Source organism: Trichogramma pretiosum, unplaced genomic scaffold, assembly GCF_000599845.2.
Source record: "Trichogramma pretiosum strain Unisexual culture from Peru unplaced genomic scaffold, Tpre_2.0 scaffold9, whole genome shotgun sequence".
Classification (NCBI taxonomy): Eukaryota; Metazoa; Arthropoda; class Insecta; order Hymenoptera; family Trichogrammatidae; genus Trichogramma; species Trichogramma pretiosum.
Genome location: NW_019641697.1, coordinates 3,033,126 through 3,058,304, shown reverse-complemented (window position 1 = coordinate 3,058,304; position 25,179 = coordinate 3,033,126). Strand labels below are relative to the sequence as shown.

The 25,179-nt window shown below is 38.3% G+C and overlaps 4 protein-coding genes across 5 annotated transcripts; 2 read left to right on the top strand and 2 right to left on the bottom strand.

The window, feature by feature from the left end:
* Window positions 1-544: 544 nt before the first annotated feature.
* Window positions 545-2,590, top strand: LOC106659387. The gene is made up of 4 exons (XM_023462274.1): window positions 545-695; window positions 770-890; window positions 955-1,315; window positions 2,562-2,590. The coding sequence occupies exons 1-4, from the start codon at window positions 670-672 to the stop codon at window positions 2,588-2,590; spliced, it is 537 nt and encodes a 178-aa protein (XP_023318042.1). The 5' UTR covers window positions 545-669.
* A 4,141-nt stretch (window positions 2,591-6,731) lies between these two features.
* On the bottom strand, window positions 6,732-8,064 carry LOC106659386 (mitochondrial import inner membrane translocase subunit Tim22-like). 2 transcript variants are annotated; one of them, XM_023462243.1, is made up of 4 exons: window positions 7,540-8,064; window positions 7,274-7,458; window positions 6,963-7,035; window positions 6,732-6,902 (listed from the first exon to the last, which is right to left on the bottom strand). In XM_023462243.1, the coding sequence occupies exons 1-4, from the start codon at window positions 7,592-7,594 to the stop codon at window positions 6,796-6,798; spliced, it is 420 nt and encodes a 139-aa protein (XP_023318011.1). In that variant the 5' UTR covers window positions 7,595-8,064; the 3' UTR covers window positions 6,732-6,795. The 2 variants fall into 2 exon arrangements, 1 of the variants encoding a protein (XP_023318011.1); XR_002763610.1 differs by lacking the exon at window positions 7,540-8,064 and adding an exon at window positions 7,127-7,190 and having other exon boundaries at window positions 6,892-6,902; window positions 7,274-7,363.
* Window positions 8,065-9,207: 1,143 nt separating this feature from the next.
* Window positions 9,208-14,803, top strand: LOC106649371 (UPF0047 protein YjbQ). Its single transcript, XM_014366741.2, has 3 exons — window positions 9,208-12,864; window positions 13,144-13,280; window positions 13,773-14,803. Exons 1-3 carry the CDS (start codon window positions 12,705-12,707, stop codon window positions 13,986-13,988), a joined length of 513 nt encoding a protein of 170 aa, XP_014222227.1. The 5' UTR covers window positions 9,208-12,704; the 3' UTR covers window positions 13,989-14,803.
* A 3,045-nt stretch (window positions 14,804-17,848) lies between these two features.
* Window positions 17,849-22,093, bottom strand: LOC106649395. Its single transcript, XM_023462269.1, has 7 exons — window positions 22,002-22,093; window positions 21,821-21,910; window positions 20,502-20,973; window positions 20,230-20,426; window positions 19,779-19,934; window positions 19,288-19,702; window positions 17,849-18,334 (listed from the first exon to the last, which is right to left on the bottom strand). The coding sequence occupies exons 2-7, from the start codon at window positions 21,886-21,888 to the stop codon at window positions 18,050-18,052; spliced, it is 1,593 nt and encodes a 530-aa protein (XP_023318037.1). The 5' UTR covers window positions 21,889-21,910; window positions 22,002-22,093; the 3' UTR covers window positions 17,849-18,049.
* Between the last annotated feature and the right edge of the window lie 3,086 nt (window positions 22,094-25,179).

Sequence of the window (25,179 nt, the reverse complement as noted above, 5' to 3'; positions counted from 1 at the left end):
CAAAATTTTTATCGAACTTCGATGACTTTCGAAATATGGTCTTATTTACAAACCCTTATAGTGTTTTGAACATTTCTTGAAAATTCACGTGTGTTTGAACGATTTCAAACCTACTTTATTCTGTAAATAAAAGTTCTGGAGAGTGTAAGTAGGCATGTTTATAAGAAAAGCTAGCTCATGCATTACCCTACATTTTTTCAATACTTCGATTTCGAACGTCAATTGCGCGCATTCAAAGCCAAAAATTTCAATCGCGACAGCTTCGAATTTTGCCTATGGTTTTTAAAATTGCTCGTGTAAACTTCAATTAGAAGCAGTAAATGAACATATTTTGGCATATTTTTAGCGAAACCTATCGGCAGATTGTACAAAGAGCAAAGCGACGGTCGAGTGGCGGGCTGCACACATTAATTGGGATTGGACGCGGTCAAAGGTTGGAGAGGAGAGATCATAGTTGCGGGATAATCTCGCTTAACTCAACGACCGATGAGTTAACTTTTTTGTGTGAAACTGAGTTCTACGACAAGTAAGCGTTTACAAATTATTTCCGTAAAAAGTTATATACTAGAAATTGAACAGCATCAACTATTCGAAGTGTTAACCTCAAATGTATCCATTGTGTGTATCGTTAAAATTTATAGTGAATACATACGTACACATAAAAGAGTGATGGAAAACTGTAGTAACTTTATAAGGTAACAATTTTATAGTGTTATAACGACACAAAAACATTCTAAGCAATCCCTTTGTAAACTAAATTATTCTTCAGGGTAAAGGAAGAGCCGAGCGATACTGTGACGAATGCAGGGGACGATTATGTCTTTGATTCAGTGGACTTTAGCAGAGCCGAAAATTTGAAAACATTGCCGTTTCATAAATTTCCCGTAATTGTAATTATTTGAATAACTTTTTGTTGATCGACTATGAGAAACCAGTTCACAATTTTCATTTTAGGTTGACTACATGAACGAGGCTATGCCCTTGAAGGAGAGGCTAGATGAAAAAATAATCATAGATTTGGAGTGCAAAAATGTTAAATCTGAACTGCCACCTCTATTAACAACTATCTGCAAATTTGAATATCAAAGTTCTCCATCTGTTGTGAAAAAAAAAATCAAAGTTCCGAACAATTACATAAATGAAAAAAGTCTCATAATTTTGATTAAAAAAGGGTTTATTTATGATAGTAATTGTCGACTGAAATATTTGAAACTTTCCGGAAATGAGAATCTAAAACAATTAAAAAAAACATCGAATCAGTCCAAAATGTGTCGAGGAATAAGCAAGGTACAAGCAAATCTGAAAAAGCATACGAGTAAGATATTTAAAAAAATTAAATCGTATGAATGTGACATTTGTCCTAAATCATTTGGATACAAGTGTGATCTCAAAAAACACATAACTACTGTACATGATCTCATTAAACCGTTTGAATGTGAAATTTGTCACAAATCATTTGGACAAAAAGGTACCCTCAACAAACACATAAGTGCGGTACATGATCGGAGCAAACCCTTCGAATGTGACATTTGTCATAAATCATTTGGGCAAAAAAGTACTCTCAATGCTCACACAAATGCAGTACATAATCGGAGCAAACCCTTCAAGTGTGACATTTGTCACAAATCATTTGGACTGAAAGCAAACCTCAAAATGCACATGAATGCAGTACATGAACGTAGCAAACCCTTCGAGTGTGAGATTTGCCACAAGTCATTTGGAAGAAAAGATCACCTCGAAATTCACATAAATGTAGTACATAATCGGATCAAACCATTCAAATGAGAAATTTGTCACAAATCATTTGGATACAAGTACATCCTCAAAATTCACATAAATGCGGTACATAATCGGAGCAAACCCTTTGAATGTGAGATTTGTCACAAATTATTTTCAAGCAAGAATAATTTCACCCGACATGTATGTAAGGGAAGTACATGATCGAAAAAAACCACAAATCATTTGGACAAAAAGCGTTAGTACAATACATAGATGTAATATATAGGGCTGTGCGAGTATCCTATTTTTCGAGTCGAGTCGGGAAAATTCGAGTACTCGAGTTTTTTCGAATACTCCATTTTTTTTCGAGTACTCAAGGAAAAAACTCGAACTCGACGAGTCGAGTTTTTTCGAGTACTCGCACAGCCCTAGTAATATATAATCGGAAAAAAACATTTTATGTGACATTTGTCACAAGTTATTTAGCCACAAGGATCATTTAATAACTCACATAAATACATATCATAATTACATCAAATATGTTGTTTAATGAGATTCATAACCGAGACATGTATCGCAATGTTTGAAAACTTTTGATATAATTTTTCTTTAATTTTGTAAAAAAATGTTACAGTGATTTATAATTTTATAAATTTTGTCATAACTAAAAGATTCGTCGTTTTTATTAAATTATTATATAATATAAAACATATTGAACGAAAATTATTTTTAAACCTTTTTGTTTTTTCGAAATCTGTTCCAAATCCCAAATTCCTCATCAAAACTTACCCTTAACAGTTAGAAGTCACTTAAAATTATATCATTTAAATGAAATTTTTCAGACTTTAATGAATGTTTCATAATGTATTAGATGTCCCAAAAAAGTGAATACTTTCGGAAATTGAAAACACGGAATAAGTAGTCATACCACGGTAAAACGCGATTTGTCGTGCTCTGCAACACAAATTTACCTATGAACAAATATTTCTTATCAAATGTATTTTTGAAAATATTGAAAAATTATCAACGTAAATGACACTCGCTGAACGGAAAAAATTTTAATTACGATTTTAGTTTCAAATTTCAGCGATGATTTGTAGATTCGTTGATATGTATGCTTAATGTATATCCATGCGATTCCGTCGATATTATATACAGACTTGGCTTAAAGCGCGTCCATAAGCATAATGAAAGCTTCCGCAATCAGAGATCAGTAGCAGTGGCACCGCAGCTTTATGATATTATTTTTTTTAGCACGAGAGAGCAAGCGCATAATCGGCATCAACCTAGTTTCGACTTCGAGCAGCAGCAGCAGCTCCGTTTATATACGCAAATTGTAAACGTGCTCTCATGACGCTGCCGCCTCTGCTTTGACCCAAACTCGACGCGCGATCGTTTTTCGCGTATGAATTATTTCGAATCGTTTGGAATTCTTACACTAGACTATTATTGCGTTAATTATTTAAACTGATACGTGCGCGCGAGGAGCAAGCTCGATTGCATTTTTTGATGGGATGTAAAAAATACAACTATAATTCATGAATGAATCGCGTGTGTACATTCGCGAGCTTGAAACAAATAAAAATTAAGTCTAATCGAAAAACAAGTAGGAATTATTTTTCCGACAATTTTTAGCGCGTGGCAAAATTTAGGCTATTCTTAAAATCTCGAGCCACTTTTAATTTGTTCATGGCAGAAGCCCGATCAGAAGAGTCTTCTTGGAGTGCATTATCTATAAAATCAAATTATTGCCAAAATGATGCATCTGAAAAACAGGGCTAGCCACGCGAAGTTTTCGCGCCTAGTTTTTAATTGCTTTTTTGCCGGCGCATTCCTTTCGCGCGTGTAGAGTCAGCAATATAATTTATACGATTATGCGAAACGTTAAAATGCTAAACTCGAGCTCGGCTCTTTAATTTCATTGAATGAAATCGTAATGTATGTATTCAACGTGGATTACTCTAAATAGGCTACCTTTTTTTCCTCCTCCTTCCCATTTATCTCTCTTTCGAGGGCATTTGAATATTTTACTTGGCGAGTAGATTTTTCGAAACGTATAAAACGTGAAATTTTATCGCTAACTCGAGCTAACTTGAGCTGTGTCTCCCTCGTCTGCATTTATGTACCCGCGCGCGTGGCATTGGTGATTTTACTTCTCTCTATTCGTGACTATATACTTGATATATCTTTGCGCGTGCATTTTTAACTTTTGAAAAGACTAAAAATTACTTTTTTAAAGCGTTCTTTAAAGCTTGAAACAAAAAATGCACCACCCGCTGCTCAACCTGACAGTTTCAATCCAATAATATAAGGATGACCTATATACCTGCGGAAACAAAAGTCTAAAGAACTGTTTACATTTTCTTCGTAAATTAGATCAGCTCGCGAATAATACTTACCTTATATTCATGAGCTTTTTGCGATCCCTAACAGTAACTTCAAGAAATACAAACTTTACCTCGGCTTCATTCAACATTTTTAATTCGAGCAAAATGTGAAATTCTGGCTATTCTGAACATTATTTTTTTTGCATCTTCTGAAAATGCATATAAGCATTTGCGCAAAATTCGTTCGATGGAAAGATTGCCGTTGATGTACAAAAATTGAATATTCACTTGCAATATCCGTGCTATGTACGTACAAGCTATACCAGAGTCGACGAAAATTCTCCGATAAACGAACGACCGAGGTAAAACTAAATTTATATTACTCGTGCGTACCCGATCGCAAGAATGCAAATTATGTTTTTGCATTTTGAACTTTTCTCAAGCATTTTTAAATGTTGCAAATTAATTTCTGCTTGGACCATTGTGCAAATCACTTACTGCAATGCATGTGCTATGAACTTTTGATGGAGCTTTGTATGATTGCTTTTGACAACGAGCTCGAGTCACTCGATGTTCTTTTTATTTTTTTTACATTTAAGATTTAGTTTTTCACTTTCTCAAGATGAAAACTCGTGTCCAGTTTTCCATTGAATGATTCTTTCGTTTCGAATTCATCCGTTGATTTGCAAGACTATATATGTTGTCTGTACCGAACTGCATACTCACCACAAATAAAGTGAGCTAATTTGACGATTGCGTTTACTTCAATCGCCAATAATGAAATAACGTTTTGCAATAATGAAATAACTTCGGTAATCATTCGATCATTCAGTTTGCTCTTCATCCTGGCTTTATTTTCATATTATACGCTCTGGCCAACGAGAGATCTAATCCACGAATTTAAAAATCACTCGAAACAATTAAATCGAGCTCCGGGACGTATACCTTGAACGCATAGTCGCGTTTCACAATCTCACATTCCTGCGACTCTTGTATATATGGGTATGAAACTGCAGCAGCACCGCTACTGCTGCTGCAATGAAATTCAGACATCAGTATAATAATCGTCGACGTAATGCACGGTAATGTAACCTTGCAACAGGTAAATGCAATCGCTGCCTCACACATGTATACATACACAAATCAGCTGTGAGTATATAGGAAAAGTTCGAGTAAGATATACATCCGATCGCGTGAGCAGCAGCAGCATCGATCGATCTATCCTCGTCGTCGTCGTCTCTGCAACGTTTATTAATTATTATCGCGTCCGCGTCGAGCGCGCGAATTAATCTTTATTTTTTTCGGGTCACGGGTACATAATATACACGTACTCAAAACCAAACAATAATAAACGCACGTTTATGAGCAGAACGAAGAGAACAATGAACAAACGCGAATTGTTTCGCGCCGATGTATATATAATAGTTGCAGCAGCGTTTCCTCAATTTCACCGTGGCGCTTGACCGTGCCCCGGAGAGAAAATCATTAAGTGTTTATCGTCTCAATTAAGGCAGGATTATTTTTTACTCGTCAAAGTCCAGATGGTCGATCATCAAGGATAATCCGTGTAAGAGCCCTGTAAAGATGTAATGGTAATAACTGTAAATTCGATTTATTGATCTGTATTAGAAAAAAAAAGTACTGCCAATATATTGGCAAAGAACTCCCTCCAAAATATATGACTATCCCTGTTTGTATGTGCCATAAAAACTAATCCCTCTTCCTTTCAAATTTTACATGTGATATTTCAGTTGGTGTAACTTATGAAATTAAAATTGAGTATATTCGTGTGCAGTAAGAAAATTACATGATATTTAACATATTAATAAAAGCTTTGATTCTTATTCTCAGTTCAATAGGTTCGCAAGTTAAAAGATACAGAAAGAACTTGAATTTACGCTCCGTCTGTGTTTTTGACAGCGCGCCTAGGACACCGCATCGGGTGCCTAGCACACGCAACGTTTGTAGAAAGAATTTTTGAAGAATGAAATTTCTGCTTTCTATCGCACGTGCGTGTGCCGGTCTCGTAACAGCAAACAGCAGCGATGCCAAAAATTACTTAGATATTCTTATATGAAGCAGTGGAATCGAAATTATGATTGAACTTGTAATAATCTGAGTAAAGGTTTAGAATTATTTAAGAGTATTAGCTTTTTTAAGGGTAAATAGCAATAGGTGAAAAAAAAATTTTAAAACATCAACAAAATTTCTTTATCAATAATAATTTTATTCTATTATTCTTTTTCCTGTAAAAACTCTTAATTTGAGATTCAAATTGCTTCATTAATACTACAACAGAGTTTATTTTCTTAATAATATTCTATATAAAATATGTACTCTCTATAAACAAATTTGATATCTTGAAAAATTGATTTATTTCTCTCAGTACATTATCTTTTATTGAGAAGCTAAGGACAGCAATACATTTGACTTTTTGACAAAATAGTTTAAATTTGATCTTGGTTGAATTTGTCAATTGTAAAACTTTATCCATTCTATTTACAGCCTTATTTTATTCATTATTTAATATAAATAATATATAATGTGATCTACATAGAAATTTTCTGAATTATTGAAAATTTTTTGTTCATAAGCCTGATAACATTTCTGTCATTCTTAGTTAACAGCAAAATTTTAATAGATTGTTTTGATAATTCATTATTTATGTACAATTATAGACATTCCTGTCATTTCCAACAATCCTAATTTTTACAATTACAAATTTATACTGAAAAACATTTTATGTACATTATGTAACCATAATTGCTTTAGTCTTTTCCATGTAATAATATATGTGATGGGTATATGCGTAAAAGGCTGCAAAACCAAATGCCCCTACAAAGCCCATTTTTCCCGCTGAAAAAAAAATTTTTTTTATATTTTGCATAAATTTAAGTTAAAATATTTGTGAATTACCTCTTAGCGCCAGCATGCCTCCTGTCAATGCTGCTGCATAGGTACCATTTTTCGAATCATTTTTTCCTCGATACTAAAAAGTAATAAAGAATACATCTTAACTTCAATGTTTATTTTTTTTTTTTTTGAATATATATTTTTTATTTTTCTTATTACTTATTTACTTGTATAAAAGAGATGGGTTGAAAAATAAAGTACTTTTAAATGGCCTTTGATTGGTCAAGTTACCTGTGATCCAAGACAAAATGGGATAAAAAGTCACTGTAGTTCAATTAAAAAATAGATAGATGTTGTAATGCAAATTTACTCACAAATTCTATTGTAAATTCAGCAGCTGAGAAGACGGCACGAATAAGAACAAAACTTTTTGCAGTAGAAAAAGTAGCGATATTCGAGTCTCTTAAAACTTTTGTGAATCTATATGGTTTTTTAATAGATACAACATTTGGTATCACAGTTATACTAAACAAATCAATACCAGCTCCCAAAGCCAAACCTATAAGGAATGTAATTTAATATTCAAATGAGAATGCATGTATAGAGGAACATTTTTGACACTTTATTAATCGATTCGTACCTGCAATACCACTAGTTATACTTTCATTCACACAACTTCGTACACCATTTGACATATTTTTTTTTATTTGTTGTGATACAGCCACCACCCAATGAATGAGGAATAATGATTTTTTCGCGATATGGTTGTGGATTATCAATCATGTTCATAATTGCTATCTTGTCCCATTTGTCATTTAGCATGGAGACAGGGTTGAATTTTTCATCTGGAACATCTACAAGCGGTGGTTTTTGTTGGGCTGCAATTGGCCCAGGGGAATTATTAACTTGTATCATTCTAACTGTTTGCCACCGATGCCAAAAGCAGCAGAGAAAAAAAATCTGTCGGTCGCCGAACCACGAAATTTCAAGATCTCATGTTTCAATCTCATTATCTTATTTTCATCTACTGTTAGCCATGCTTGTGCTTAAGATACTTCAGATGTATTTTGAGGGATCGGCATGTAACAGAAACATTTCGAGTGAGAATTTTATCAATGAATTTGATAAAGAATTTGAAACTCTTTCAAATGGTCACGAAGATACACGCGTTAATACAAATAATNCCTATAAACGGATCGTGCCTTGAATGTTGGGCCTTTCCTATAAACGGAATGTGCCCTTGAATGTGCTAAATTACTCGAGAGCTCCTGCTACATCCCTCCTCCATCGACTAAGCTCTTGATATGAATTAGCGGGGACGAACTTTGATCGTGGCGAGGATTTTTGTACAGTTTTCAAAAGTTTTCTTTGAAACAAATGAGAGCCGATCAGGTTCTGTTAAAAATGTATTCGTGTTAATAGAAGGAAAAAATTTTAAAAATAAAAAAATTTTATGATAAATAACACAAAAACATGTTATCAAATTATTTATAAACCTTGCCATTTTTTTACATTAACGAAATTAAACATGGTTAAATATGCTTAATCAGTATGAAATTATAACCATTGAATAATAATCATCGAACCACACGCATACACGAGTCAAGGTAGGAGTAAGTACGTATAGAAGAAGCACATACTGGCCACGATTACAAAAAAAAACTCTGCGAGGCGCGCCGAAATGTAACGGAATGTAGAGTACAGTCGTGGGTTAAGGCTCCTCTATACAGAGGGACAAATACCGACATACCGATATTATTTTGTACCCATTTTTTTTATTCTCTAGACAACCGTTGAACTTGAAACTTCGTGGGAGTGATTATGAAACTTATAAAAATGTGCCTCTGGAGCCAGTTTTTAATAAAATGTTCAATAAAATCATTTTAACTAATTGTTTGAGAATACGTTACTTTTTAGGTTATAAAAGGGGGATAATAGAACATCAAGTTTGTTTGAAAGTAGCGGTCATTTAATTGAAAACTGGCTCCAGAGGCACATTTTTATAAGTTTCATAATCACTCCCACAAAGTTTCAAGTTCAATGGTTGACCAGAGAATAAAAAAAATGGGTACAAAATAATTACGTACTTGTTATCGACTGTGTGTGTATAGAGGGCCCTTAAACGCGCTCACACACTCGAGGGTTGTGGAACGCTCATAATACACATGCAAGGCGCTGCGTTAGTTTGTATTATTATACCTAGAGATGGATAGTTGCAAACTCGAGCGCCACTGCTGCCGTCGTGGGTGCAGCTGCACTAACGTTGAACACCCGAAAAAGGGGTGTATACACCAGCAACAGCAGCAGCAGCAGCAGCGGTGGTGAAACTGGTGAGTGCGCTCGCGCAATATCACAATGCTCCGAGTCTCTCTCTCTCTTTCTCTCTTTTGCCTTTTCTGAGTACTTATACTGCGCTCGCACACACAACGACGTCTTATATATCGCCTCTGTTTGTGTATGCGCGTGTGTATGTACACCGTAGGGTTACGATATCTCCGCATAAGACAGCAGCAGCAGCAGCAGCTTATACCTACCAGTGCAGCAGCCGCAGCAGCCTCGTTGCGTTGTGCAACATTACTCATAAGTGTAACGCGACGTCTAGTAGTAGCAAAAGCTCCAAAGCTACGGGGGGGCCCCGCCGTAAAAAGGGCTCTCGTGCAGTGCTCCGCGAGAAGGACGACGACGACTACGACGCGAGCTGCTGCTGATTTTTTAGTGCGCGACGCCGATAATTGTGTGCATTGCAGCACGTGTGTGTGCGTATGTGTGTGTTTGTGTGTGTGCACAAGTGACGCAGAGTTTATCGTCGTGCGAGCGAGCCCATACATATAATAGGTGAATTTCTTTAAGTATATTGGTATACAGAATTACTCTCGCTCCGGCTCTCCATCGTCTCCAGTACAGCAGCAGCAGCATCAGCAGCAGCAGCAACAGCAGCAGCAGCAGTAGAGCAGAGTTGGAGCTATATATCTATATCTGCTGCAGTCTCTGCACTGCACATACGTGTCAGTGCAATCACACGCAGACGACGACGACGACGATTCAGCAAAACTGCCAAGAACGGCAGCAGCAGCAGCCTACCCCCGATAATCCGCGCGCACGCCTTCGAGTGCCCGTAAGGGCTGAAAATCACAGCGTGTTACACATAGCAATGGGCGCTCGCGAGTAATCATATAGTGTAGCAGTGATCGAGCTCGCTTCGGATCATCCTTGCATCGTCGTCATCATGCACCTTCGACTGGAACTCGTGCAGCTACCGCTGCTGCTTACCGCGACACCCATCGCCAGTACGGCTCCGCGGCCGTCTCGTCCTCGTCGAGTGGCGAGCCTCGTCGTCGAGTGCTTGTTCGAGCCGAACAGAAGTCGTCGTCATTAGTCATCGCGAGTGCAGTGCGTGTGCGTGCAGTTGTCCGTCTGTGCAGAGCCTATCCTATTATAAATATATAGTTGTATATATATATACACAGTTATATGTAATATACGGGACACGCCGCGCGCTGGAGAGAAAAAGCTCGACCAAAAACACGCACAAATAATAAGAGAAGAAAAAAGGAGCTCACGCGTTATTTCACCTTTTGCTATACAAGGGGAGAGCTTGATGTTTCTCACGATCGTCGCGCAGTTCCGTTTTTAACGTACAACGCACACATACACAAGAAGGATATATAAAAGGATATTTATTACGAAAAAAAAGAATACAGAATACACTGCTGCTCCTGCTGGTACGGCATACATAATATCTCAACGAGGAGCCGAGGGAGCTGCCGAACAGCGAGAGAGATATAGAGCTTTGGCGAATATATATATCTATTCCCCGAGAACGAGACGACGTGAGCGGCTGCCAAGTTTCTCGCTCCATCGTCGTAGTCGTATAGTCGTCCATCGCAATATTCGCAATATAACACGGTATAGGCAGTGTGCAAGTTGCAACACCGACGACTACTGTCTCCCTTTCTCTCTCTCTCTCTCTCTCTCTCTCTCGACTACTTGGATTATAATGTAGACATAGGCACATTACATATAGACACAGTGATAATTCCGAGGCTGTGCTATGCTGCTGCGACTGTGACTGCTGCGACTACCACTCCGAAACGTGTATGCACATGCAGAAACATATGCTGTAAGGCGAAAAAAGGGCCTCCCCCTTCTCATCCTCTCTCTCTCTCTCTCTCTCTCGCTCGCTCGCCCGCAATCGTTATCTCTCCTAACCTTTTTTTTCGCACGCGCGCGCGAGTGATACTCTCGTGTGCAGTGTGCAGAATAAAAAAAACTGACTGTGCGTACTCGTCCAAAGGGTCGTCGGAGTACAAAGAAGAAAGAGGATCGGCCTCCCCGTGAGTGTGAGTAGTGCACGCACGTGTATGTGTGCGTGTGTGTAAGAAAATCAGTGCAGTGCCACATAATTATCATCGTCGCGCGACAAGGTGGACAAAATTGCCGCGCGACTGGGGGTTGAAAAATAAACATTGACGAGGATTTATATACTGCTATTTCGATACACAGTATAATTACACTGCTGCTGTGCTGCTACTGCTGCAGCCCTATAGTGCCTATATACATACACCCTCTCAGTGTGTGTCCCTCTCTCTCCTCTCTTCTGCTACCCGCCTAATACGATTCTAGTGTCGCGCGACTCTGTCCGCTGCTACTATACGGCGCTCTCAGGCTCTCTCTGGACTATGTTTTATAAATAAAAATACGTGTGTGTGCTGGTGCGGGTGCGCGCTTCGAATTCAAGTGTCTCGTGTTGCTGCTGTGCGTGTTCGCGCGTGTGTGTGTGCTGTCTATTAAGGCCTCCTTCGTCTTCATCTATTCTCTTCGTCTTTTTTGTTGTCGCATCACTACACCAGCAGCAGCAGCGTGTCGAGATAGAGCTTTCTTGGCATACATGTGCGTGAGTATTGGTGCTGCTGTCGTCGTCTGTGCTACCACTGCTTGTACTACTGCTACCGTTATTCGTCTGCAGCAGCGTGGAGCACGAGGATGGCCGAGTTACGCTGCAGCTCGTGCACTCGCTGCAGTTGTCACCTGCAGTTCCAATATCAGTACGATAATAGCCGCCACTCGAGATCGTCGTCGCCGTCTTCTCATCCCTTTTCTTCTTTGCCCTGTCATATCGAAGACGTCGTCGACGTCGTCGTCGTCGCCTGTAACGTCGCCGATGCGACTGACACTACTAACGTCTTCGGGCAACGACAGCGGGACTGCTGCTGATGCATTGAAAACACGACCTCCCGCGGAGGATTGAATTAATTCATTGTACCTGTGTGTTTACGCGCAGCATCGAGAGATTTAATCATACGGAGCGAATGAACAAAAAAGAAGAAAACAAGTCAAGACGATGAGACAAGCAACAGCACCGTCTTCTATTGCTACTACTCTTCTTTCCGATTCAGTCGCGTGAGAGAGAGAGAGACAAGTCGGAGCAATCGAGCAATTCTTCCACACTCGATACACGTTCATAGCGTAATTTTGAAGTATAGCGCGTGCGGCGGAGCAATCGACACGACACGCAGCTGTCAGCTAGTGTACATGTAATAGCTGTAAAGTCGACCCTTGCCACGTGATACCCCCCCGTGTGTACGTTAGTGCGTGTGTGTATTCGTCGATTCGTATACCACAACACAATCACGGCTAAGCGCAACGAGTATACCACCACAGACAGTTCGCGAGTTGTGCGGTCTGCTGTAACGACGTGTTTGCAGCGAGCGAGTGCAACATCATCGTCGTCGTCGTGCACAATCATCTTCTTCAACTGCCTAGTCCCCCCTTGTACAGAGCGCGTCATTCTGCTGAGTGAGAGTGATGGCGTCCTCGCAAAAGGGTATACAGATTGGCAACGCCTGGTTCCAGAAGAAGATTAATCTGAGGCCTCAGCACCGGGGTGTTCACCTGGTCACAGAAGAGATACTCAGGCAGATACCGGAGCTCTGCCAATTCTCAGTTGGCCTCTGTCACATACAAAGTACGTTGCTGTTGCTATTTCTTTATGTCTCATGAGTTGTTGACACTTTTAATGCTACCATTAGTACCTCACAATTAAAAAATTAGCATTGTTGGTTGAATACTTTTGTAAAGCATTGAAAAGTGTTGTCTGCATAATCTTATAGGTTATGTGGTTGCATAGTGTTTAGAGTTGATTTTTATATTTTATAAAAAAGTAATGTATAAAAAGCGAGCCCAAACATAGAAAATACCTATCCAATGATTTTTTTACATACAAGTTGTTATTTTACCGTTACAGTTCTACATACGTCAGCCAGTTTAGCGCTGAACGAGAGTTGGGATCCTGATGTGAGAGATGACATGGAAATGATGCTCAATAAAATAGTTCCTGAAGGATTGCCATACAGGCACAGCTGCGAAGGACCTGATGATATGGTAATAAAAACAATTTGCTCAATAGAAGTTCTTAAACATTTTGTTAAAAATATTTTGATAACATTGTAATGAAATAATATAAGATACAATGAGAAATATCAAATATCTTTCACTCGTCATAAGCTTAGTTATTTTTGATCAATAGAATAAAATTACACTAATACAAATATCTTATTTAAACTATGTATAACAGTTAAACTAATCAAATTATCTAAAACAATCAATTTAGGTCACTGTGCCTAATTTTACTCAGCTAAGCCCCTAATTTTTACGTAAGATCAAAACTTGATACCTGTATTTAAATAACATACTTATGTTAAACACGTGTGACTAAATACAACCAATTTACAGTGACCTTATACTGTTTTTGTTGTATTATTGTAATTATATTCAATTGACTATTAAGTTGAGTAATATTAAAAACTAAAAAAACATTAGGCAATGAAAAGTATAAGCAAGATTGTCTAAACTGTATATCTTGTTATTTTTCAGCCGGCTCACGTCAAAGCCTGCTTTCTGGGTTCATCGCTGAGCATCCCCATAACCGAGGGCAAGCTGGCCCTGGGCACGTGGCAGGGCGTCTGGCTGTGCGAGCATCGCGACCACGCGGGCAGCCGCAAGCTCGTGCTCACGCTCACGGGCTGCCTGCGCGACTCGGCGCGCAGCCCCCTCAGCCCCGTCAGTCCCATCGCTTCGACGTCCAGCTAGGACCACTCGCACCCGCGTAACAGACGCGGAAAACGATCGGGCAGCAGTAATCTGCGCAAGTCGACCACGTCGAGCAACGCCAGCTAGCAGACGCCACCGCTGTCGTCGCACTCGAGCTACAGTGGCCGGGTGGCAAGATTGGCCTCCATGGAGAAGGATATATAAATATAAATTATATTACGTAACGATCTTGCGAGACACCCTTCTGCGTGAGAGCCGCCGTGCTGCCCTTACGAGGACGAGGACGAGGACGACGACGTTGGACGACGATGACGAAGAGGAAGACAAGAACAAGTGCTTCTCTACTTCCCTCGACGATATATATTATTACTACTGCTGCCTGTGCAACGCAAAACGCGACGCAACATACAACGCTGCTGCTGCGGCTCCGCAAGAGAAGAAAGACAAACGCAACCACGGTATGGGCTTTGTTTCTCTCTTTCTCTTTCTCGAGCCAGGAGGACAGCTTCTTACCAAAAAAAAATATTGTACGTCGCTAAGTTCTATTCTATATGAGGCGCGCGGGTGCGTTAAACTAGAATATTTAAATCATAAACGACATTTACCTTTCGACGAAGCGATCGAGTGCTGTAGATTGAACATCACTTCCCCGCCTCTCGATTGACGAGAGAGAAAAAAAGACACACGCACTCGTGTCGATCGATCGGTAAACGTTTTATTTTGCTTAGAACTTTATTTTCTATTAATGGATAATATAAATGCGTATGTATGATGTGTGAAACAATCATATGAATCATTCCTGTAAAACAAGAAACGAAACGGTGAAATAAAGATAAAGATTATTAAATATAAAATAGGGATTGAATCGTTGAGTCTAGGTGATTATTCCCCCATCACTTACATTCGACGATGTTTGGTATAAAATATCTCTTTGCGTCCGAAACAAAAAAAATACAAGAATTACAGGATAAGTGGAAACAAAAAAATAAAAAAACCATTACCCAATTTAATTCAATCATGATCGAGCCTATATAGAGACAAAAACTATATTCGATTGATAAAGACCGAATCTCCGATTATTTTTGGAGACGAAAAAAAAAACAAAACTACTATTATATAATGCGCACGTTGATTTCCTAATAATGCGGATGTGTATGAGATAAAATTGTAAATTTCAACATTCCCTGATTTGGAGATGAGCATACACGTCGAGGACGATTTGATCGTGGGTTCTCGTATCGGTGGTGTGTAAATTAAAATATTATATAAAGAAAATGATATGCATGTGTAGAAAACAAAAAATTAATTTCAAATGAGTATAGTAATGACAAGGTGAACAAAAATACGATGTTGTAATATTGTCGGTATCCGACACCGCCATATATAACAATAATGAAGAGCGCGGGTACTTTTGCCCCGATTTTCTTCGTATTTATAAAAAAATAACATTCTACAAGAACTTGTACAAATGCACAGTGAGTTAGTCTGATTAATTCATTTACATAAAATTAATGATCAAAATTGAAGAGGGAATTTTTTTCTTTTCACAAGCTGTGACTTCAAAATATGCATATATATAATTATATAATAAAAAAAATATACTATATACATACATATTTGAAGGTCAATTTATAAATATATATTATATATTTATATATACACATAGAAAAACAAAAAAGTATATCACAACAAGCGATTGTATGAAAAATAATGAGCAAATTCTGTCCGATACTGTAAAAGTTACTCTTATAATATATCATTGATCGATATACGTAAATAAATTTCAAGACGGAATAAATATATATTATTACTTCCTATTTGAGAAAAAAAACAGCACAAAAAGTTTGGGATGAATCACGAAAACACGTAAAAAAAAATTATACTCAATTATCTATACACTCTCCCCCCTCCCCCCCAATTACACACCTACACAGACACATTCAAAATTTCGAACGCGGCGATATATAAAAAAAAACAAGTTACCTTGTAACTGCATCAAAAGCTTATTTCAGTATATCCACGAGAGCAACAATTTTTGGCTTGTTATTGACTTGCGAGTGCGAAATTAAGTATTTGCAACATTCCATTTTTGACACTACTTTCATTCCGAAAAAATCAAATAAGTAAAAACATTGATATTATTAAATAAAACGCAGATTGATAACGAAATAAAAAAAGAGTTTTTCGATTTTTGGTACCTGCTTGTATAAGATATTGTAATTTTTTCAAAATAATTATATAAATATAAAAAAGTTTTTTGATAAAATCGACGACGGAAAAATTTGATAAAAAAATAACTGCTAAGTTTAGGTGAGACGCTTTGACACCACACTTACATGGTAATATTAATAATAATTACGAATGAAACGCATAAATTGACAAAAAAAACCAGCACAGTATTTAATTTTCAATTACTCGATACTATTACATAACGAACTATTTACGTTACGTAGTTTCAGCGAATTTTTCAAACTGAGTGATCGTAGTCGAGCATTTACAAATGCTGCACATGAAAATCAGGGTGAGTTAAAGTTTTGAAAAAAATGCAACAAAAAAAAAGCAGAAAAAAAATTATAAAAACAAATCGACGGCCAGGATGATTTTTGCCTCGAGAGTGTTATACAAAAGTGCGTCATCTTTGCAATTGTATATTTTGTATAATTCGTGTCATATAACTTATATTAAATAATATAGCGAAATCGCACAATCTTCGTACACATCGCTATTTAGAGTCGTTATGAAAAACAAAACAAAAAATAATAATTATGTACGCGCGCGCAGAAGATCGAGTTTCCGTGCTACGGCAAACTTTACCTTCGCAGCGAACAGTTTTTTTGTAAAATTCTTGGAGAATATAAAACGAATACTGTGTCTGATCCGAATCTGCAAAAAAGCAAAAACAGTTATATCAATCGAGAGAAAACCCAAGGAAACATGAAAAAAAACTCTCAATCACTGATTAAGGATGCATTGATTTCATGAAAGACGAATGAAGAAAATAAAACGAGTAGAGTTTTACCTATCGGATTTCATACGAAAATACACAAAACAATTACTATAGAATAAAGTATCATCGTTATTACTCGATCAACACAAGTTTCTGGAAATATGAGCTTTAACAAAAATATTAAAATAACAAAAAATAAAAAATGAAAATTCGCGCAAGACCAGATTCTTACAATTATTATGAATATATATTATATATGTATGAAAAAAACGACAACCATTCACATGTACATAAAAAGAAAATCGGGAGATTTAGACGGAAGGGAAGGTGTATTAGCTTACAAGCTCTTAATTCAAATTATGAAATAAAAAATATCGAAAAAAAAATCCGCTCGTCGATTGTAATTTTTCTTCGCCCTTCTATCTCGCTTCGAGTGTAAACTGATGAAAGAAAGAGTTTTCATCGTAGACACTTTGGTCAGCAATGACACTCTTTCGTCGCGCTGAAAAGAAGCAAAAAAAAAAAAAAAATACAGCTCACAAAGCAGAAAATCAACAATAGTCACTCTCGTACAGATAGAGAGATACGCGCGGCTCATATACTCAACCCAAAGGACAGAGAGAGACTACTACTTTTATTGGCCGCTCGAAATATTGATTGCCCTTTATTTTTTATGATCAAGTCTCTGTGCTGCGTTGTATTGGTCCCGACGGGATGTGTATATATACTTTTCACCGCCACTTGCAGCGAAGATGAAGCAGCAGCAGCAGCAGCACAGCACGAGTGGCAAACAATTTGTCGTCGTCATGAATCTTTCGTTTATTTTAGTTTATCGATTTTATTTTCAGGTATACGGTAGGATAGAATATATTTCGTAAATGGTGATGCAAATTCTCATTAATACCTAGTTAATTGTATTGTCTCGACCTTTGACGCTCGTGGTAAAGGCCAGTTTTTTTTTATTATCATTATTCATCAATACAATTTATCATATTTTTTACAGTAAAAAAAGAGGCGGTAAAAAGTTTACACAAACTTATACTTATAAAGTACACACTATCGTCGTTAAAAATTAACAATAATAAGTCTGAGAGATATCGCTTAAAAAATATTTGCTTATAAATATTAGTATACGTAAATCGGAGACTTCTCATCAACGCCTTCCCTCGGGCAGATTGACCATGGCTGGGTCCTGGGACTGATCGACGGCGGCGTCGGGCTCCCTGTAGTCCTGGGGCAGCGGATGCGGTCCCGGATCGCCGCTGCTGAACTCGTTGGCCTTCTCCTGGACGGCCTTGAAGGACTCCTTGATGTTGTCGAGGGCCGCGCCGAGGCCAGTCTTGATCTGATTGAACTCCTGCGTCACCAGCGACAGTCGGCCGAGCAGATAGTTCAGGTTTGTGTCGACCTCGCTCATTCGCTTCGTTATCTCGCCGACCTAAAACATCGTTGCGTTGATAGTAATTAATCAGAAAAAAACCCTAACGGAAATCACCTTTTGCTATAAAATATTATTAATTTTTATAAACTTCTAGTAACTTTTATTAATTGATATAAACATTCGAATTTGAGACCCTAATAAAAGTTTATAGAAGTTATTAGAAGTTTTTGAAAGGTTATAAAAGTTCATGAATGTTTTTGAATGTTTATAGTATTTCTTCAACAATTGCGAGTATTTTACTTTTGGATCAACAAAAAATTAAAAATGTGCAAAATTTGATAAAATTTATAGAAGTTATGAATAAATTATTTTGTTTTTAAATTGCACTCATGCACATATGGCATATACAGACATTTGTTGAGAATTCTATGTATACTGAGAAAAGAAATTCATTGATTCAATGAAATATTTAATTAAATACAATCTATGAAATAATTTCATTGAAATAATCTTTTTTATTTCATCCAACAAAATATTTAATTGTTTTTACCAAAGTTTCATTGCTTCAATCAATCATTTGATTAAATTAATAGTAAATAAAATATTAAATTATATTTCATTGAATCAATGATTTTTTTTCTTAGTGTAGTTACCGAATATCAAAACCAAATTATCGCACAATGTCTGCTTTAAGTAATTTTTTCAGAATTTGTAATTGCTAAATAGAAAGGTTTCTAAACTTTTCTTATCTCTTATAAACATTAAATAATTTTTATGAACAGATCGTAACTTTTCATAAAAGTTAACATTATTGTAACTGGTAAATGAAAAAACAATTTTAAATTTTATTAACTCTTATAGAATTTTATAAACTTCTACAAACTTTTATTAACTTTTATTAGAGTCTCAAATCCGCATTTTTATATCAATTTATAGAAGTTTATAAAATCGTATTAATTTTTCTAGAAAAAACGATTTTCGTTATGGAATAATATCATAATATGTTATACCTTGCTCTCCATTCCGTCCATGGTGGAGGTCGTGCCGTTCACGTAAGCCTCGTTCTGCTCATGCAGCTTGTCGAGGGCCTTGGCGCTCTCCATCATCTGCTGGTACATGACGTTGATCTGTCGCCAGACCTGGTTCATCTCCTGCTCCATCTTGACGGTGAGATTGGCCAGGGCGCCGTTCTGATTGTCCATGATGTCGTTGCTGATGCCGTCGAAGCGCGAGTTGAGGGTGCGATTGATGTTGTGGCCCTGGGCCTGCACGAGCTCGCCCACCTCGCGTATGATCTTGTAGGCGTGCTCGAGGCGCTTCTTGGTATCGAGCACGTGGTCGGCCATCTCGACCATGACGCCCTGGCTCTTGCCCAGGTCGTGCAGCTCCTGGCTGATGCGCTCGGCGTTGTTCGCCATGTCCGATCTGTGTTTTACACAACAAACAAAAAATTCATAATTACTAAAGATTCTTCTCTCGATATTTTAATCGATATACGTACTTCAGAGAAGTCATTTTATCCCTCGACTCCTCCTTGTTCTCGTTCATACGGGACTCGATACGCTCGTTGCCCACCACGATGGCATCTTTCAGGGCGTGTCGCGCTTCCTGGAGCGACATTTGCGTCTCGTTGTGCATCGTGTGCAGCTCGCTGATTCTATTAAAAAAAAAAAAACAACAAAAATTTGATCGTCATTATGTTTTCTAGACATCGTATATTTTAAACTTGATAAAATTAAGTACTTGGCAAGTTATATTATACTTATTTGTTTGCAGTAATATTTGAATAACAATTTGAAATGAACCGAAGTAAACAATAAAAGATATTCCAATTTGAAATTCCGTTCTCATTTAACTTGTGTAATTTTAGCTTCTACTTGTGGATTCGACAGTGACATCTGGCGTTAAAACCTGGTATAAATACACGTATCGCACGTTCGAACATGGTTTACCTGGGCATATTGCGAACTTGTTCCAGGGTGTTCTCCAGCAGATCCTGCAGCCTCCTGAGAATTCGAACCTGCTCGTCGACGGAAGCCGAGGAGACCGCCGAGGCGGCGTCGCGGCTCGATTCCTTGAGGCTCGCTTGGCCGTCCAATTTCGACAGCAGATCCGAGACCTCTTTGATCTTCGCGCCGATCGTTTGCACCTGTCAAACAAATATTTTAAAATTTTAGTATCAAAGTATCGTAAAAAAATTACGATAATGACGTCGCGCGTATACCTCGACGGGCAATCCAGCCAACCAGCCGGCGAACGCGTCCTCGAGCCTCTGCACCCGATCGTTCAGCTTGGTCTCGCTGGCCTCGATCCGGGCCAGTATGTCGGGCGACCTGTCGACGATCGCCGCGTTGGCCTTGTTCGTGCCCTCGATCACTTTCGTCTCGATCTCCGTGGCCCAGCCCTCCAGTCTGCTCTCGAGGTCCTCGACGGTGTCCGCCGTCTTCTGCAGCTGTATGCGCTCGCGCTCGTCCTTCTGCTGGATCAGCTGCTCGACGCCCGCCACGCGATCCTCGAGCTTCTCGATGTAGGCCTTGAGGCCGTCCACGGTGGACATGCGCTTGACCAGCAGTGCCATCGACTTTTTCAGCTGCTCGGCGGTCTGACGGTCACGGGCTTCGTGGCGCTCAAGCTTCTCCGTGTTCTCGCGCATCATGTGCACGAGGCTCAGCATGGCGTCCTTGATGTCCTCGTGGCTGCAGCGCAAATTTTCGCATTTGATCGTTTATTAAATCAGTAAATGTATAGAGTAATTTCTTCTAGCTTTCGGTAGACAATTGTTTTAGGCAACAATAATTAAACACACTTTTACAACAATAATTTAACAACTTATTTGCATTTGCAACGTTTCGTCCAGCATTTTTCTAGACCTCTTCAAGCTTGCTGAGAGTAAATTCAAAACTCTTTGTCTATCGATCGCTCGAAGAAATATGAAAGAAAAAGGCAAATCTTCAATATGATGTTGTCTGTTCACAAAGAGATTAACAAATAAAATAAAGCTAACGTTCTTCAAACTATACATTTAACTATGAATAAATATTGTGTTTTTTTAATAATTATGAGCAATCCATTTCTCAATTTTATATTTACAATATTTAACATTTCTTATAATTTTAACTCATATCTGTACAAACTTTTTTATTCATGAATGAAATCGACAATTGTTTTCCTCTGCATTCCACGATATATTTTCCGTGTTAAATTTTTTCTCAATGGCTTTGAAAATTAGACAAAAGCAGATTTCACCAGTTGCCTTCGTACATGTATATTTCTCCCGACGTATCTTATTACGCCATTAACGCGCATTAGTCTTGCTTTCGTTTAGCACATTTTTGTCACTCTCGACATTATCAGCTTGAAAAGCGAATTTCTTAATTTTTTTTGTTTAATCATTCGTTATCTCAGTCATGTAACAATTTGCGATCGAATAAATTTAACGCGCTCGACATATATTGTCTCTGTCTCGTTTCGAATAAACAACATTGCGTACGCATGTATAACGATCGTTATTAGGTGAATAAATGTCAAAAAAAAAGTACTTACGTAATTTCAGCGCTGGCGGCGCAGGCCAAACACAGGAAAAGCGCGATTATCGAATTCCTCAGCTTCATGATAACGAACACCGGTGGTTGACTGCAAAAAAACAAACAAACAAACAACGATTCATTCACGTGAATAAAGTGCGTCGACACTTTCGCGTCTCAATTAGAATTACGATTCGTACCAATGCGAAACAACAATCGCGACGGGTATTAAACAAACGGATATTTTCTTAAGCTATATGAGATACGCTATACAGCAGCCACGCAGCGAGAGTCACTTAGCGACTGCCGATGGTGAGGCTCCACACAAGCTCTCGAGCTTTGTACATCGATAATTTTCCCTTAGCATCGTGGTAATATAGTCTTCTCTCTTTCTCTCGTTATACGTTATACGCGCAACGCATATGCAACGCACATGCCGTATCTAATGACTCGCGTAGGATATATATGAAAGCGAAGCAGATTTTGAACGAAGCGGGACAGCAAAAAAGCGTGCTTCATTATCATCTTACACGACTCTACTCGAAATTCATAAATATTTCGACTAAAAAAATTGAAGGCACGAAGTTAGAGCGAGAGATACGTTGCAAGAGGAGAAAGATGAGATGTTCTCGTGTACGCGCGTGAGGTCGACTCACTCAGATGACCTCTCGAGCATAGAGCTCGCGAGTGCTCTGTGCACAATTGAATTACTGGTACTTCCAATACGACTCGTCGATGGGCGCAATTACCATATCTCGCTCATACGTATCGGTTCTTGTCGCGTGGGCAGGTACTATTATTTCGAACGTCTTCGAGGATGTTTTCATTCGCACGCGAGAGAGGAAAGAAAGTACGAGAGATTCGATTGAATATTATCGGTAATAATAAATTGTAACTTATTCGAGTGTCAAGGTCTATGCCCTCGAGATTAATAATGCGTGCGTGAGTGTGTGTACGAGTTATATAGATTGGTCGATGCGTGAGCATGCATATATGTATATTTGTTTTGCCGCGAGAGGAATATCGACATTGATTTTAAAATTATCGACTCGTGCAGCTTTACGAGTCTCGAGGGTGCGACTGTATTGTATATACGAGTGCAGTTCTTTCCTTAAGCTCAAATTACGACATTTCGATGCATTTGAGCTTTGAGATTTCTTATCATCTTTTATTATTGAAATTACTTTGCAATTTTAAAAAAACTTTTAGAAAATTTTGGGCCACCAGTGAACATTTGGTGTATGAGGTACGCGAGACTCGAGACATAGCCGTTAGAGCTTGAACTTTGTACCGACAGTGTCCAGAGTTGATTTATTAATTCTAAAATTAATTAGTAGCTGCTACAACCGTTTAAGCAAGTACAAAATCGATAACAATGGATGCCAATTAGGTTGGGCTGTTTTTCGGATGATTTCGGAAAATCAACTTGTAATAGCAATTTTCTTCAAGGACTCTATAAAAGAAGAAGACACGCGCAACACAGGCACGTACAAATGATATTTTCTGCTCAAATTCAACGATTTTTCCAATAAATCTCTATTAAAGCTGTCTTGTGATTTTACGTTTTATAGTATGTCTTTACTGTAGAGGTAGCTACAAATGCGTGGGACTTTTAAATTTGTACATATTTTTGAAATAGTTCAGGCGCCTATGATACCCCTTAGCCGTATACAATACCTAAATAGTTTAGCTAGGTATAGCGGCTATTAATGTTAATGATTAATACCGCAGAAGTCGGCTTCAATTTGATTGTGGTTCGATTTGCCTCACTTCTTAAGAAGCCGAGACTACTATGGACCTTGTGGTCTCTCGAGTATTTCTCCTCTTTTCTCCTCTAAATCGATAATTCACAATTTTTTTTTCTGTAGTGTTGTTTAAATTTTAAACTGCATTTAATTTATAATGGCTCTTCTGAGAATGAATTTGGTAAGTGCTATGAAGCCATTTAAGCTCATTGTTCAAGAAACGAACCTAGAACCCCAATTATCACATTTAAAAAAAAAGAAATGCAATTTCATCGCTGTGATTCTCTTGAATGAAGGAATCATCTCAACAATATTTCATCCTTTATGAATGGCCATAAACTTATTATATGAGACTTATGATATTTTCGGGTCCAATTAAGATCGTTGATTTTTATTGATCGGCCTCGCTACTTCAGCACCGAACTTTGATCGATTAGCCACCTGGATTGCGTAGCGATAACTAACACTGGGAGACTTTCCGTGCGCGTGATCACTTGCAAGTACGCACCGAACACAAGTGCATGTTTTTCCGCGGTAACCCGTGCGCTCAGCTCACCGGTCTGGACTTGGGAATACACCGAAAGCGAGACTACGCACACATACTGTAACCAGCGTTACAGCCTCTCTGTGGTAAGATACTACTGTTGATTTGAAAATCTCCCGTGCGAAGATCGAGAGCTAGTTTGTTTACGTGAATTTTTATCATTTCGAACTTTGCAAATACTTGTAATTCGTGCTTCAATATCTCCGCTCGTATATTCACTTAAAAAATTATACGCACTATCTGAATCAATTTATCTGTACTTAAAACGAACGGAAGCCTAAAAGTCCCATACTCGAACGGTTTATAAATAAGTCTATCCTATAAAAGCGCGCCGCGAGCCATGCGGATGACGTTCATTAATATACACATGTAAGATGCCGAGACTACTGTGGGCCATGTGGTCTCTCAAGTATACAGATATATACACAATGTAAACGAGCGATAGCGCGCGCGATGTTTTTGGGTGATACACGCGCGTGTAGTACGAGCCATCTGCAGCGCGAGGAGATTTCGTTCACCCGTGGCGGAGCATATAAAGTAAAGCCGCATAGCACTGAAATCTCTTCGCTGTATGGCTTTGGCTTCGCATCTCGGCGATTTATCGCGCGAGGCACACAAGCTCTCATCAGCGAAAAACGTTTGAACTCGCGCTCCGCTTAGAACCGGCAAGGAATATATTTCAATTTGAGAGCCGCTCGCTGGAAAGGTCGTTGATTGTATCGATAATGAAGATATTTAACGCGTTTTCCGGCGAAAAATTGTTTTTTGCTTGTATCAAAGATACCCTGTAAAATTTCTTCCTTCCTCCTACTAACTAAATTCGCATGAAAATGACAGCCGCGCAATCACTATAATTTCTGTAACTTATATTCTATCTCGTTCTCTCGGATTCCGAGAGCCACAAGGATAATGGTTATCTGCGGTTACGGACTTGTACTGTATCGATTTCGCTCAGCGTGTATACAATTTCACGCGATGATTTCGAAATAACACAAATCACTCGTCGAGTCGTCGTCGTCGAGGGGGAGACGAGGAAGAAGTACATCGAGACGCGCAGACGTCTTGCTGCTGCTGTATATGTATTACAAG

What these genes read in the sequence shown, in the direction of transcription:
- LOC106659387 (XM_023462274.1), top strand. Translation starts at nt 670, where the DNA reads ATGGAAAACTGTAGTAACTTTATAAG. An exon ending in AACTGTAGTAACTTTATAAG is followed by an intron (nt 696 to 769) that starts GTAACAATTTTA and finishes ATTATTCTTCAG; the next exon opens with GGTAAAGGAAGAGCCGAGCG. An exon ending in TTCATAAATTTCCCGTAATT is followed by an intron (nt 891 to 954) that starts GTAATTATTTGA and finishes TTTTCATTTTAG; the next exon opens with GTTGACTACATGAACGAGGC.
- LOC106659386 (XM_023462243.1), bottom strand. Translation starts at nt 7,594, where the DNA reads ATGTCAAATGGTGTACGAAGTTGTGTGAATGAAAGTATAACTAGTGGT. An exon ending in CTGAATTTACAATAGAATTT is followed by an intron (nt 7,036 to 7,273) that starts GTGAGTAAATTT and finishes ATTACTTTTTAG; the next exon opens with TATCGAGGAAAAAATGATTC. An exon ending in AGGCATGCTGGCGCTAAGAG is followed by an intron (nt 6,903 to 6,962) that starts GTAATTCACAAA and finishes TTTTTTTTTCAG; the next exon opens with CGGGAAAAATGGGCTTTGTA.
- LOC106649371 (XM_014366741.2), top strand. Translation starts at nt 12,705, where the DNA reads ATGGCGTCCTCGCAAAAGGGTATACAGATTGGCAACGCCTGGTTCCAG. An exon ending in TGGCCTCTGTCACATACAAA is followed by an intron (nt 12,865 to 13,143) that starts GTACGTTGCTGT and finishes TTACCGTTACAG; the next exon opens with TTCTACATACGTCAGCCAGT. An exon ending in GCGAAGGACCTGATGATATG is followed by an intron (nt 13,281 to 13,772) that starts GTAATAAAAACA and finishes GTTATTTTTCAG; the next exon opens with CCGGCTCACGTCAAAGCCTG.
- LOC106649395 (XM_023462269.1), bottom strand. Translation starts at nt 21,888, where the DNA reads ATGAAGCTGAGGAATTCGATAATCGCGCTTTTCCTGTGTTTGGCCTGC. An exon ending in CAAGTTCGCAATATGCCCAG is followed by an intron (nt 19,935 to 20,229) that starts GTAAACCATGTT and finishes TTTTTTTAATAG; the next exon opens with AATCAGCGAGCTGCACACGA. An exon ending in GATAAAATGACTTCTCTGAA is followed by an intron (nt 19,703 to 19,778) that starts GTACGTATATCG and finishes TGTAAAACACAG; the next exon opens with ATCGGACATGGCGAACAACG.